This window comes from Paroedura picta, chromosome 6 (genome assembly GCF_049243985.1).
Source record: "Paroedura picta isolate Pp20150507F chromosome 6, Ppicta_v3.0, whole genome shotgun sequence".
In the NCBI taxonomy this organism is placed as follows: domain Eukaryota; kingdom Metazoa; phylum Chordata; class Lepidosauria; order Squamata; family Gekkonidae; genus Paroedura; species Paroedura picta.
The window spans coordinates 33831871-33846481 of NC_135374.1; the positions used below are offsets into that span (position 1 = coordinate 33831871).

At 39.9% G+C, this 14611-nt stretch overlaps 1 protein-coding gene across 20 annotated transcripts in view; it reads right to left on the minus strand.

The window, feature by feature from the left end:
- Positions 1–14611, minus strand: part of ABI3BP (ABI family member 3 binding protein) — a 165553-nt gene that overhangs the window by 16320 nt on the left and 134622 nt on the right. For 19 of the 20 annotated variants that reach the window (XM_077342090.1, XM_077342085.1, XM_077342089.1 and 16 more), the window contains 7 exons: positions 13869–13928; positions 13037–13144; positions 7381–7491; positions 5676–5807; positions 4725–4793; positions 3725–3934; positions 1359–1467 (listed from right to left, as the gene is read on the minus strand). In XM_077342090.1, the coding sequence (XP_077198205.1) occupies positions 1359–1467; positions 3725–3934; positions 4725–4793; positions 5676–5807; positions 7381–7491; positions 13037–13144; positions 13869–13928 (799 nt within the window). The remainder of the gene's footprint in view (positions 1–1358; positions 1468–3724; positions 3935–4724; positions 4794–5675; positions 5808–7380; positions 7492–13036; positions 13145–13868; positions 13929–14611) is intronic. The other variant, XM_077342092.1, reaches the window with a different exon arrangement.

Consider the following 14611-nt stretch of genomic DNA (forward strand, 5'->3'; position numbering starts at 1 on the left):
TGGAACCAATCACAAAATGGCCCTTCAGGAGGATCCCAAAATGTCAAGCAGTGGTTATACTTAACTCAGACAGTAAAACCCAACATATGAAGTAGAAGTTCTGTTTAACATAATGCCTTTTAATCTGCACAGTCAATCAGAAGCCTTGCTGGCAAAGGCCTCATCTAGCTCCTTCTACTTTCTAAAAGCACTTGATAGGTGCCAGGAAAAGTACTGGCATACAGTATGGCACCCATGGGCACCACATTGGAGACTCCTGAACTAATTCATCTGGTTGAGACTGTGCCCAATAGCTAAGTCAGTACTATCCAGGCTGTACTAAAATGGAAAGGCCATGCTCCAGAACCGACTTAAACACATGCAATTCTGTGTTGAACTATAACCAAAGCATACAACTAGCCATGGCTTGCAGTTGATGTGGAAAATGTATTAGTGGTCTAACAATTATTTTCAGCTGGTGAACTGTATCTTATCTATTGTGGAGACCATTTGCAAACTTCTTTAGATGACAACAAACACTAAAATATCAAGGCATGAAGAATCATAGTATACAAATGTTGTTTTGACTGAGAGCCCTGCCAAATTTTGTTCATTCCAATAACATTTAATCATTGGAAGTATGCTGAAGAATCTAAATTTATGGTAAACTGTTTTGTATTTTCCTAATTGCTTGCATTTTGTCAAGTCTTCAGATGTTATTTTTCCTTACTCTGAAACTGCAAACGTTATTCTTGAGAACTCTCCAGATTCAAAAGCCAAAACATTTCTCACCTAAGGAAAAAAATATTCAATGCAAAGTACTGATTATCCAGCATGAGTTGCTATGAGAGAATGGAGCACCTGCATTAGGTCTGTGTCCTTAATAAGTACATGGAATTTTCCAGAGTCAGCTGTCCAACAAAATGAAAAGCAAAAAATGCCCATAACTAGCAAAGAGCCTGAATATCCCTGAAACACAGAAGAATCACTTCATGATATCATGTCAATATCTTATCCAAATTCATGTCAAGATGCTAAGAAACTTCTATCAATAGCCCTTTCTGCAACAGTCTCCAGTTATTCCTCTCTATCCTTTGAATTGATCTTCATTGATTTATAAGACTCACAATTGTACATATCTTTTATTGGGACAAGTTTTACAAATATAAATCCCTGTTCATAGTAAACAAGGTTGGGTGGTGTTATGTCACCTTCTTGGCACCACATTCATTTATCACTGCCTCTTACTGCTTCTGAAATAATTCAGTTAATGACCAAAGCGAGTGACTAATGGAAATAAGCCCTATCAAAATTTGTGCATAAAGATATTCATCAACTCTTTCTCAGTATTACAGTCTACCATTTTCTTACTGTGTTACCTTGTATTAGGTTTCAGGTTCTCCACAGTAGAATGGGTTTGATTTGTAGTGATAATGGACTTGTCTTTTTCATCACTGGCTCCATTTTCAGTTGAAACAACTTTGTATTCTGAAATCAAGATGGAAATTTGATCAGTCATACCATTCGGTTCATTTTTCTTTCACAGGCTGGTTGATTCTCTTGTCTAGCCACCAGCACTTAATGCTTTTATTTTAAATCAGTTAAAATATGGGGTAAGTCAAGTTTTTGTCAAAATGGAAAATTCTGACCCTTGGCTTCAGCAGAAACAATGGACACTTTGCATGCATTTTCAATGTGTAGGGATGTACAGCGAGCATCCTGTTTGGTACTGGATTTGCAGAGGGACTGTTTGCAAGGCATCTCTTCCAAAAAGTCACACTCACAGACATACTTGATCCTTGCAACTGCAGGACTGCTCAGTCAATGTTACTTCAAACTGTCGTACAGTCAGGTCATTCCACAGCCAATCAAGCAGCACAGATGGAGCTGAGCTTTCTGTGAAATTGTGATATGGTGCCAGCTATGGCACAGAACTCTAAAGTTTCCTTACTGTATCCCTGGTAATAATTATGTCGCTAACAAATAGGCTGAGAAATGTGAGACCAATACTGACCACCATCTAACATGGTAGTCACAGTACAGGCACAGGTATATTACTGGATTTTGTCTGGTGATGAGACCTACCCTGGATTTGCAGGGGTAACTCATCTTGGCTAAGACAGATCACATGCAATTGCCAGCTGCAGCCGGCTGACCATTATGCTCCTGTTACAAGTGGGGTGGAGCTGCAGACTCTGAGTTCAGTAATCAAGTTTGGCAACCTGATGGAGCCAATCACATAATCAAACCCTGCTGTGGAGGAGGGAACAAACTAGGGTGTAAACTGCACAGAGCTTTTATTCCAACCCCAGATCGATTCAGTCCCTGCCCTCTACACAGAATGCGATTTCCCGTTTGGATTTGGGGCGATTTAAAATTTCCTTCTGCAGCAAGAAGGATTGATCCGGAGTGACCCTACCTTTATTGTGCGATATCTTAGAGTGCTTTTAATGCTCAATATTTTCTCAAATTCGGATTGGGAAAGAAAGCTCCATGGTAGAGAACCTCTGATAGGCCACACCTGATCATGCGACACGCTTGCCTTAAAGGAGAAGCCCCTAATTTCTCTCAACTTCTGTCGTTCCTGGATTTTTCCTCCCTCCTCTGCCTTTTTCGATCTTCTCCCCCACCCCTCCAAGAAAAGAAAAAGGCTCCCTGCCTGGCTCCTCCCTTCAAGAAAAGAAAGAGGCTTGGCTCCCATCCTTCTGAACTACCCTAACCACATGCAGAACACTTTCCTGTTTCAATGGGGAGGGGGATAGAGAGGAAGACCCAAGTTCAAAGCGATCTGAATTCAATAGGATTGACAATGGAATAAACAAAGTAAGTGCAGACTCTGCCTAGGAGGCAGCTGCAATTGTGACAGGACTTCAGAACACTTCTGGTTAGAGTGGAGGAACAAACCAGGGGAGGGGATTGAAAGAGTGCCCTATTTAAGGAAAATCTGTTGTAGGCCAGGGAAGATCCCTGCTTAAGCACTGTGGAAGAGCAGAAAGGACAGAAAGTAGGAATAAGGTGGTACAAGCTCTCTTCCCTCTACGATCAAAGGATTTGCAGGCCCTTTGCTATAAGGAAGGTCATGGTGGAGCAAGGGCAATGTGCCTTTTTAATTGCAAGATGTTTATTTTTGTCTTTCTTTAATTGCAAATGTAGACATGATAATAATACTGACAAACCTTCCCATTAATTAAATGGCATTTTCAAATTAAGGATTTCTAATATCTTTAAAGGGACACATGAGTAACAATGCAGCTAATTATATGTAAATTTGTACCGACTGCTTTTAAAACCCATTGTTACTCACCCTGAGCCAACCAGGGAAAGGGGGGGGGATATAAAAATAAAGCTTGATTGAGATTGATTGTGTGGCTATTACAAAAAGACACTTTTTAGTCTTTTGGGAAAGTTTCTTCTTTTAAATGGCTTAGATAGCTGTCTATATACTTTTGCAAGTGGCAGAAAAGTCTGAATTGATGATTCAGAATTGTTATTATTATTAGCATGAACAGAATTGGTTATAATAATAATGTTATAACCAGCAGTTTTAAACATCAATAGAAATGAAACTGAATACCATACAATGCATGTTAACAATGTTAAGACAAAACACAAACTAACCTGTAAGAAATTTCATAACACTTTATATATTATTGTCTTGGCCCTGCCCCAAATGTCTTTGGTAAATGAATTGAAGAGAAAGAAAAGTAAGCACCATATTCAGATTCAGAGAAGGCAACAGCCTAACCTGTAACTGTGTCATTTTGTGGTTTTTCCCAATCCAGTACAACAAATGATGGACAGCCCTCAACAGTCACCACAGTGAGGTTGGTAGGAGGATTCCGTGGAGGGCTGGATGCCAATTTGTTGTCGCCTTCTTCATTAGGGAAAAGCTGTAGAGTATCCGTGATGGAACACGGAACATCTTCATCCTTTTTCACATACTTCACATGATTACCTGGAAGGTAAACATCCATAGTTAAAAAGATGAGATAGTAAACCTGTGTCTGAAGTACATCTCAGGTAAGAACTCATATGGGAGACTGTTTCTGATACTTAGAAACATTTTGATGTTCAGAAAAGTAGGCTTGAATTGAGATGTCTAGTTTTAGATGCAGGTTTTCTGCAAAATACAAGTTCTGTCACAATGTACAAGCTCTGCCATCTGAAGTTTACCATCTTATCTGTTTTTTGTGAGGCTAAACCACAGTGTTACAGAACTCTACAATCCTCGAGAGATGTGTTTATGTAGGAAAGTATCAGGTTTGGGCCTTTGCTTAACAAACTGTGGCTAAAAAAGATTCAGGGTAAAGCAATGCAGATGTTCTCTGCCTTTATATTATTACACCATTCTCTCCTTTATTATTTTTATTTAGTAGTTCTCTAACAAGTCTCAATAACTTGGATCCTAAGAATTTTGAAAAGAACAGTGTACTTAGAAAGCATCTTTGTGATCTCTGTCTCTTCCCAGTGGAGTTCCACTGAACATTCCTGAAGACTGACAACATTTGGAAAGGGATTTGATGCGAGAGACCGCCACTGGAAAGGAGCAGATATTGTGGGAAGCTTTGTGGGAAAGATGATGGTGGGTTCCTTCCTCACACCACTGCCTAAGTTCTTCCCTTAGCGCAGCAAGATCTTTCACAAGAGAGAGTGAGTCATTCTCCCACTGGGGTTATACAGATCAACGGACTGAAAAATATAGGTGCTCATACAGATTCCTTCCGTCTCAGCTCTTCTAGACATACCTTTATACCTTGGTTTGCCTGCTATATCCGTCTCAGATGTAGGCTGTGAGCTGAACACAGTTGTGTTACCTAAGAAGAAGAAACATTTCAAATAGCAGTTTGTATTTCATTGCCATGTGAACCTCAAGCAGTTTCTTAAAAGCTTCTTTTTGGTGCATGCCTGGACTTACATTAGATTTTTCTTTAAAAAGAGATGAATTTGGCTGTGCTGGAAATTATAAAGCTATTGGAGATGCCAAAATAAAGAGAATTGTAACCCAAATGACTGAGCTCACTGTTGCTTTTGGAGATGTTTCATGTATAATATATGAAATCCTTGTTAAAAATCTAAAAAGATTTGTTTTGTGTTTCACTGACACTTCAGCCATTTAACTCCTTTGTCTATCTCTCCTCAGGGAGCACACTGGTCTTGTACTTTGCAACATTTCAAAAATGTTGGCAAACAGGATCATCTTTTTATAGCATGCCATGTCCCATTAATAGTCAGGGAAAGTTATGCATACACAAGCTGCAAGCCAATAGAAACATACCAAGAAATGTTAGTGCCCTCAAATCTCTTCTGGAAACACCGATAGTAATAACTCCAGTGGATCAGACTGGGAAATTAGGACCCTGTATATATGAAGCTGAAGTCTTATGATTTTAATGTTATATTTTTGCAAGTTCTAGTCATAGAAATTATAGGTAATTACAAATATTGGGCCTATTCAGCTCTCTCAAGAAGATAGTGCAACTCCATCTCATCCTTCAACCAAAGTGATGAGGACGGGTGGAGTTTGTAGGCAGCCCTCGTATATGGGGAGGCATGTACTACTCCAGACATGGGTTTGTGGAGGTGCACCGGCATTGAGGGGACAGGGAACAAGTGAGGACTCTTCAAAGACTGCTCTTGCCCTCTTCGTTCCTTCTGCCATGATACAGAGAAAAGACCTATGTAATTAAAATTCTTACTGTAATCTGGGGAAGAAGAAGCTGTAGGAGGCTTTTTAGGTGAGCCTGTTCTCACGAGAGTTGTTGGTCTCATAGGTTTTGCAACAGAAGATGCTGTGGCGAGTGGTGGGGCTCGTGGCATCAATATATTTCCTGTTGGGGGAAAAAACTGAATCTAAAGATTTGAGTTGGAATTAATGTAGCTTAGATTTTAGGTAAAATGTTACATAGGTCACAGAAGAGCTTGAGTTTCTTAAGAACCCCCAGGGATTTTAGAATTTTAGAAATATACATGCATTCTCAGATGAGCATTAATCATTTTTTATCTCTTAGTGGTTAAGGAAGCAGTTACTTAATTGATACATTTCTATGTATCTTGCCTGTATTTTACTTTCTATTTCTTTCTTGGTTCACTTCTATTGTAAGCCATGGGATGAAAGATTAAAACACAAATGCCCTGATCCACCTGTACATATCAGCAGGATCTTACACTTCCATTATTTACTGGATCAGAAACTGCAAGCATAAACTGGATGTGCATCCAAAAATGGAGTGGAATGTGCTTTTGAGAACCTATATTGTAACAATGAGCCTTGAGTAAGGGTTGAAGGGTCTCTGGATACAAACATCATTCTTTTAGCAAATCTGAGGTTAAATGCCATTTGATGTTAGAAGTAGTTACAGGTTCTGAGCAGTAAAAATAATATATGTAGTGTAATGAAATGCTGATTGACATGTTTCAGTGTTAAAAATGGACAGTATGATTCTATAACTGCTTTTTCCAGGCCATAAAAATGCAGTAAATTTTTCAACATGGCCAATTACTCTCTCAGTATTTCCTTTCTTACAACAAATTATTATATTAAGCCATGAAATTATTTTCCTCAATATGAACATGGAAGCTTATGCTATAAATTCTCCCTGCTCTCACCATGACATATTCCCTGTAGCTTCAACTATGCGTGTAAACTGATTTCTGTGTTTAGGAAAAGAGGAAGTTACATAGCTCATATTAGCTATTTTATTGGTTAAATATATAGAATATAATCCAAAGAAAAATACTTCTGAAAATATTTTGGCATACTCTAATATTATAATACAAGTTCTGTAAAACAACCATTATCCAATTCCCTTTGTTAGCCAAGGCTGCCTCAAGAACCCTTTTTTTAAATTAGAAGTGCAAGCTATACATATTTTAAATAAATAAATGACTGCTAAACTGCATAGAAATTGATTCTCTATGATGACATCTTCCTGCATACTACACTGTTAACCACGAGGGTGAAATTTCTCACAAACACAGACACACCAGCTATTTTGGACATTGCCATATAGAAGTGACTCCCATACAAATTAGTGTACATATCTAGGGGGTGCAAGAGGAAAAGGGTAATAGAGTGGATCCACTGGTTTTGATGTACTCTGTGTGCACCATGCCCCCCCCCTCTTTTCTTCATCCCTAGGTTTGATCATTATTTATTTATTAGATTTTTACACTGCTCTCCTGGCAAGCCAGCTCAGGGTGGTATAGAGCATAATAATTGATAACTCTTGCTTTCTGAATTCAACAACACTATTTTTCCCAAGATAGAGTCCTTTAAAAAAATGACAAAAGTTCTACAGGATGCAAGTAAGTCTTTGAGTACATCCAGAGAAACATCTCTGGATAATGGCCATATGCCCAAAAGGAAAAACGTGTCAAGTGGTGTTTGAAAGAGTTACATACCTGAACTCCCAGGTTTACCAGTCACAGTGTTTGGAGCCAAAGGTTTTCTTCGCATTGCTGTGGGCTTGGCAGGAGCTAAGGGTGGTCGTGGAGGGTCGGGTGGTGTAGCTACTGTATAACGTTACAAGACACCACTGTTAGCGGGGGAACCGCATACCACGTAATCAGAAAGAGAAAAATGGCTAATAGTGACACTTCTCAAGCAAAATTTTAAGGCATGAGCTTCAGCGATAAGAACTGCAAAAAGAACACAAAACACAGACAAGGGAAGAGCTGAAAGGAGTTATTTTGAGCTTTTACATTTCTAGCATGAAAATGTGCATGCTTCCAGCATTAGACTAAAACAGCATAGCAAGGCGGCTAAGCCAGTTCACAAAAAGATTGCTTCTTAGTTAACAATAACTATTGCCTTTCTATACAGAATGATATTACTCAAAAATATATTAGTGTGGGCAGAGGACTTAGATCATTGTTTTCTAGTGAAGCAGTGAAAAGTGAGCACACTGCATGTGTCAATTAAGCTCACAGCTGTAAGGCACGGTTCATTAGAGATCAGACTCTATAAGAAGGCACATAAATTTACTGTAGGGTCGCAGTCTGTGTTTTTTAATAGGGGAACTGAGTTTAGGAACTCAATGGGGAGCCACAGTGAGTCCCTGTAGTCTGAGTTTTGAAAAAAAAAAAAGAACATATAAGTTCCATAGTAGCAAGGACAGCATAGTAGTGCATTATCCCTTCTGCTACAGTAATCTGCAGAGATTCAGGTAAGTACCTTTTTTAACCCTAAAATATCTTTAAATAACCAAACCACTTATGAAGGCAGAAAGCCAGCAGGAGACTGGGGACTATTTAATGTTCTGCAGACAGTGCTACATGTATGATTATCTGCCCATTGGGCAGAAATTATAAGGGTGCACTTGATGCATGATAATTGTGGTTCTCAGAGAATAGATTCATTCCCTTGATGCTAATGTTATTGACCTGGAGAAGCTGTGTGAGTGAGAGAGAGAATGGCATGAGGCTGAGGAGGAGGGACATCTTCCTGTGATGATGGGATAATATTCTCTGATGCTTAAGATACCTCTTTGGAGTTGGGAAGAGGTGGGCTTTGGTAGTGGGTCATTAAATTATTAGGAATATAGAGAGCACACTGGTGCTTTGACTGTGTGACTGGCTGGCAAAGAGTCAGTGGTTGTGGTGACATTGGTACCCTTCACACGATGAAATGTTGAAAAGTGTTCTTCAAGGAAAAAAATAAGTTGCTAGATAGGAAGTCAAATGCTAGGACTTCAAATGTAGGATTCTTAGAATTGCTACCAGTTCCACATGTAAGGCCAGTTAGACAGGCACAGATTAGAGGTCTCAGCACATGGATGAGAAAGTGGAGCAAGGAAGAAGGGTTTCAGTCAAATAGGTGTTAGGGAACTTTGATTAGTACTAGGGGCAAGCTGAACCTGTACAAAAGAGATGGGCTTCACTTGAACAAAAACAGAACCACACGGTTGTTTAATATTAAAAAAGTGGTAGAGCAGCTTTTAGGACCGGGGGGTGGGGGGCAGACGGGAGCTGGGGACCCTGCAGTTTGGTCCAACTCAGTCCAAAGGGAAAATAGTGTAATATTGTAAATCATGAAAATGCTCAGGCCAATATTGGTAGGAGCAAAATAGCACTTGGTAGTGACAAAGGAGGGTCATTGGTAGCAACAAAGGGCTAAAGGGTGTGATGTTTATTGAAGCTGGAAGCATTTATAGGTGTCTGTATGCCAATGCTAGAAGCCTCTGAGTCAAGATGGGGATCTAGAATGCTTGGTACTAAATATCAATTTAGATACAGTGGATGTTTCAGAAATATGGTAGAATGGTGGAAATCAATGGGATATAGCCATTCCTGGGTATCAGCTGCATAGGTTTATTTTAGAAGAAGAATTTGGAAGTGTTGCGGAAGTCATTTCCCTGTTTATTGCCCTATAACTGCTGCTACCACCTTTTATCCCCATGTTTTACAATCAAGTATAGATGTAAAATTAAGAAATATGACCATACCTTTAGAGATGCCACCATGCTTGTGTATGTGAAAACCATTTTAGTATTTGTGTATAGTTTCACATGTACATAAATACCAAAAAGTTAGTAGAAGCAGCAGCCAGGCAGGAGAAACATTGGCAGAAACATGTGGTGGTTGAGAGACCACTGAAGTACTAAATCAACCTTGCAAATAGTTTTGAAAGTTTGCAAGAGGCCTCAGGATAGTCAAGGTTAAAGGTAAAGGTATACTCTGTGCAAGCACCAGGTCATGTCTGACCCTTGGGGTGACACCCTCCAGCGTTTTCATGGCAGACTCAATACGGGGTGGTTTGCCAGTGCCTTCCCAGGTCATTACCGTTTTACCCCCCAGCAAGCTGGGTACTCATTTTACCAACCTTGGAAGTATGGAAGGCTGAGTCAACCTTGAGCTGGCTGCTGGGATTAAGCTCCCAGCCTCATGGACAGAGCTTCAGACAGCATGTCTGCTGCCTTACCACTCTGTGCTACAAGAGGCTCGGGCAATGTATTTCTTCCCATCTGGGCCACATCTATCATGAATCTACAGCCTGTGATTGTTTTAGAGCTTTGGATCCCAGCCATTGTTCCTAAACCATAAAATGGAATTCCCCCACAATCAGTGACAATTGGTAAAGAAGATATGTAAACAGCTTCTGGTTTGTCAGTCATAAGAAAGGTTAAGCAATTCTAGCATTCTTCTTTGTCTATTTAAGAAAGATGTGATGGCTCAGTATGGAATCTTAACCATTTTTCTCTCTCATGTCCTGGGAGGATCACTGAAACAGAATCTTACATAGCAGTAGGACTGTTTTACAGTGCTTTTGTTTTGTATTTTCCTTAATAAATGCAACAGCACAAATTCTCGTTTTCAGCATCTGAATAATAGTAATATTGTGTGTCTCTTTTTCTGCCCACAGTTTTTCTTAAAATAAGAACATAATTGCCCACCAACTCTCATTCCTGCTAGTAGATTATATAAACAGGGGTTTCACAAAGGCATGCAGGGGCATCTCATTTTCCTCTCACCCAATATTTCCTTTTCCTTTCCTGAAAGACTTTCCCCTGACTTGCCTGCACATGGCCCATTCGGAGAGCTGTGCAGCGTGGCTGGGACCTGGCCTGCTGCCAGGAGGGTGGCCATCTTGCAGACAGAAATTGGGAAATGATTCCTGGCCTTGGTGCTGTGGGGGGGGGTAGTTGAGAATGCCCCACCAGCACTCTCCCCCAGCCCCAAGCAGCCCCATGTGACCCTGCTAGACCTTAGCAGAGCTGGGTTGGGAGGTGAGAATGAATCTGCTGGTGCTACCGCCAGCCCCCAGCAGCCCTGCCCCAGCCTTGCAAGGCCTCGGCAGAGCCGGCCTGGGTATGGGGGGAGCTAGAGCCCATTGTATTTTTTTTCAACATGCTTTTTTGCTAGTAAATGTAATAAATAAAGGTGTGGGGAGACTGTCAATCCTCAGGAGGTGCCTGGGTGATCCCAATGACCTGTCTGCCCTACCTGTGAAATAAATTAGGATGAGAATATGTAACTGGCCCAGGGTCACCCAGTGAGTTGCCACAAAATGGATTTTTGAGCTCCTAAGTTGAAGTTTTAACCAATACAGCATAGTAGCCTTCTTGCTGTGACTGCTGTGGAACAGTTGAAACAGCAAGTCACATGGTATCAATTTGCCCAGTGACGGTTTTGAAAACAGCCCTGGGACCTTTCCCTGCACCTTCCCTGCCTTTTACTGAGAGAAACCAAGCCTGGAAGGCTTGCAAAACATTTTTGCTTGCCTAACAATGACTATTAAGAGTATCAATTTCTTAAAGCTGCAGATGCTCCTTTAATCATCATTTGTGTGTGCTTTTTAGATTGCAGATTTTTCTGCAAAATTGTCTATTCATAGTTCTGGTCTCTGGATCTGTATCATCAGATTTGGCTGATTTGGGTATTAGAATCTAGCTTATTTGCTATACTAGGGAATATTCTGATTTTAAGAATTCAAATATTGCAATAAAATATTATTAAAAATGAGCTGTGGAATAAATGCACATGTTTTAAAAATTATTTTAAATTCTTATAAATTTATGTTGTAATGCCTTGAATGATAAATGCTACATTTATTTTGTTTAAATGGATGTCCTAACAAAAGCATTCAGTCTTTTTATGATCAAATAAATGTAATTCCATTTTCTTGTATAGCATATTCTATCTGTTCCACTACATATTTCTGGTAAGGTCTTGGAGGAGGAGCATGTCTCATGGCTTAAGTGCCACTCAGCGCTTAGCACCCACCCAGGGTGGCTGTCCTGCCCCTGAGTGCCTCCTCCTCCAACCGGGTTGCCTGTCTGTCCAGTGGCCAGCCAGTTGCCTTCTACCCCCCCACCCCTAACCATCCCCTCCTCCTCCCACTTCCCTCTGAGGCTTGGAGACTGCAGATCCCTGCTGCGTGAGAGCTGCCCCTGCCAGTGAGTTCCTTAATAGCTGCCTGCAGCCTTTCCAGGTCCTGGGGAGGGGAGGTGGTCTGCAGAGTTCTTCCACTCCACTCCACCCCCCCCCCCCCAAATCTAATGCCTGTTGTATTCTTGAATGCAGTGGGTTTGGACCCTACTATAATATATTCTCTGGTCTATAGCCTTATTTTCATGCATTATTTCTAGTGTTACTAATACAGGATAGAATTCAAATGACAAAGCATTCTAAACATAACAATAAGATCATGCATAGCTTCAGAGAGATTGTATAGTAATGAATTAAATCCCAGGAAACAGAAATGCCAAAGCAGCACTGAGTAGTGAAGTCTACTGTCAGGACTGCAAATTAACAACATATAAACATTCATTTCAATAGAAGCATGCACAGTCCCAAAAGCATGGTTATCAGTCATCCAGATTAAAAAGTATAATTAAAAAGTTAATCCTATATACTCTTACTATAAAGTAAGCCCCACTGAACTCCAGCAGTCTAACTTCCAAATGAACAAAACTTTGGAGTGGGCTATTAATTTATTCAGCAATATTTTCTACCAGCATACAAAGACATGTATCCTCTGAACAAGTTCTGTCTATACTCGATGGCCTCTGTCATAGGGAACACAGGCACTTCCACTTGCCTAAGTTCAAGATTTTAAAACAAGCAAACAGAAATACTAGTGGAGGACAGAGACCACTGAGGCCAATATACCTACATTTCTTAAATATACATTTTAGCAATGCTCTAGTGTGCAATATAATGTATGCAACAGCAACAATGTTAAAATGGTAGTCTTTTATTATGGTTGGGGATCCACAAATCCAGCCCATTGATTCGGGCTGGGCTCATTTAAGGGCATGGAGAAATTTGTATGTAAGAGCAAGACTGGAAGTGAAACAGATATCAAATTCTGTTTATTTAGCTTTTTAGCCCCCCACATCCTGAAGGTTGAGAAGTATTAGTGATGGTGCACATGCTCCTCAGTGTAGCTATTTGTCATATAGTTCAGGATAACCTTTCTAACCAGTGCATATAACCTTTACTAGTGCTATGGCTTTAATGGATTTCAAACTGTAATGGTTTAAATTTAAAATAGTTTCCAATTAAAGATAGAAAGCTAAAAAACATAATTTTGTTCCAAATCAGAAATTAATCTTACTAGATTCTGTTTTTTTCCTTGCAACTGTAGAATCTGTTGACAAGTTGGTGCTTGCACTAGAGCTTGTACTAAAAAGCCTGGTAATATCTTGATCTGTTAATATGTCACCTGTGAAATAAAGAAAAAAAACCTTAATGTAAATTTTACAGTGAGCATACTTTAAGAAGAAAGATGAGGTACAAATGGAAACAAACAAACAAATGGAGTTGACTGCCCCACACATGTATCCAAATATACAGAAACAGACTAGTGAACATGAAGAAAGCTGTAGGATCAGTGTTAGATCCTATTTCATTTATTCTCACACAAGCGGGAATGTTAAATATTTATTGAGTGAGATGGCCATATATGGTCATGTTGACCCATCCACCCCTTCCAAAATGGCCAATGATGGGCCGGGAGGAGATGGAAAGAGTAGGGGCCTCGGGTGGGGGTGAACACAGCTATGCTTCCCAACCATATTCTGCATGACTGTACCACTTCTGGGCCTTCTTGAAGCCTAAAAAATGTTTCACGGGTTTCTCGATGGTAAAAAAAGTTGAGAAAGGCTGCTCTATAGCATTCTATGAATTGAGAAAATGCAGCCAAGCATTAATTCTTAAGTGTAATACCAATAATTTCTGCTATTCATTTGATTAAAAATAGTTAATCTTATAACTAAGGCATGGACATACACAATCAAAACATCAAACACATTTGAATATGCAACAAAACAATAAACAAGAAAGCCTAGCAACAACCTATGAAAGAACCTCATGCTGATCCTGAGCACAAAATCATGTGAATCAATTTAAATAGTTAAAAAGAAATTCTGTCACGATCGACGCCTCACCCCATATCAACCTGCCAGATGTTCTTGTTCTGCCAGGAGCTGGTGTTGTTTTGTGGGTAACTGAAAAAAAAAGAATGTCAAATTGCTAAAAACATTAAATATCAGAAGAAAGCAATGGTAGAGGTTTATTTTGGCAGCTAACTACTTTAAAGGTTTGCATTGTTCATTTAAATTGAAAGGTTGACAGAGATCAAGGATTGTGGAAAAGAGACTACAAAAGAGTATCTGGACTACCTTAGAAGCAGGTAAGGAGGAACTATATGACCTGCCTTTTATCATATTTCATTGTCCTTCACTGAGTTGAGTCAAAATGCAGGTAAATACTCAAGTAACCAATACTATAACTGTAAAAATAATGTAAGCAAACTTATGTCATGATTAGTTACAATCCTGCTGTAATCACTGCTGGGATGGAGAAGATGTTAGGGGAAGATGAGTGATAATGTACATGCTTTGCATTCAGAGGGGTCCAGGTTTAATCTCTGGCATATTCAGCAAAAGAGCTACTGAACTTACTCTCTCAGACCATAGGCCACATCTGCCAGTCAGACTAGACCCTGCTGAGCTCGATGGGTCAATGGCCTGACTTAGGTTATGGCAACTATGACTGAGCAACAGCAGGTGAACATGGCTTCTAGAATGATATACCAAAGGTTGTGGGAATAAACTTGTCTCCTTAAGCTCCAGTACATATAAACAATAGAAAAGCTAATAGTAAAAAGAGCTGCAAGACTTGAACTGAA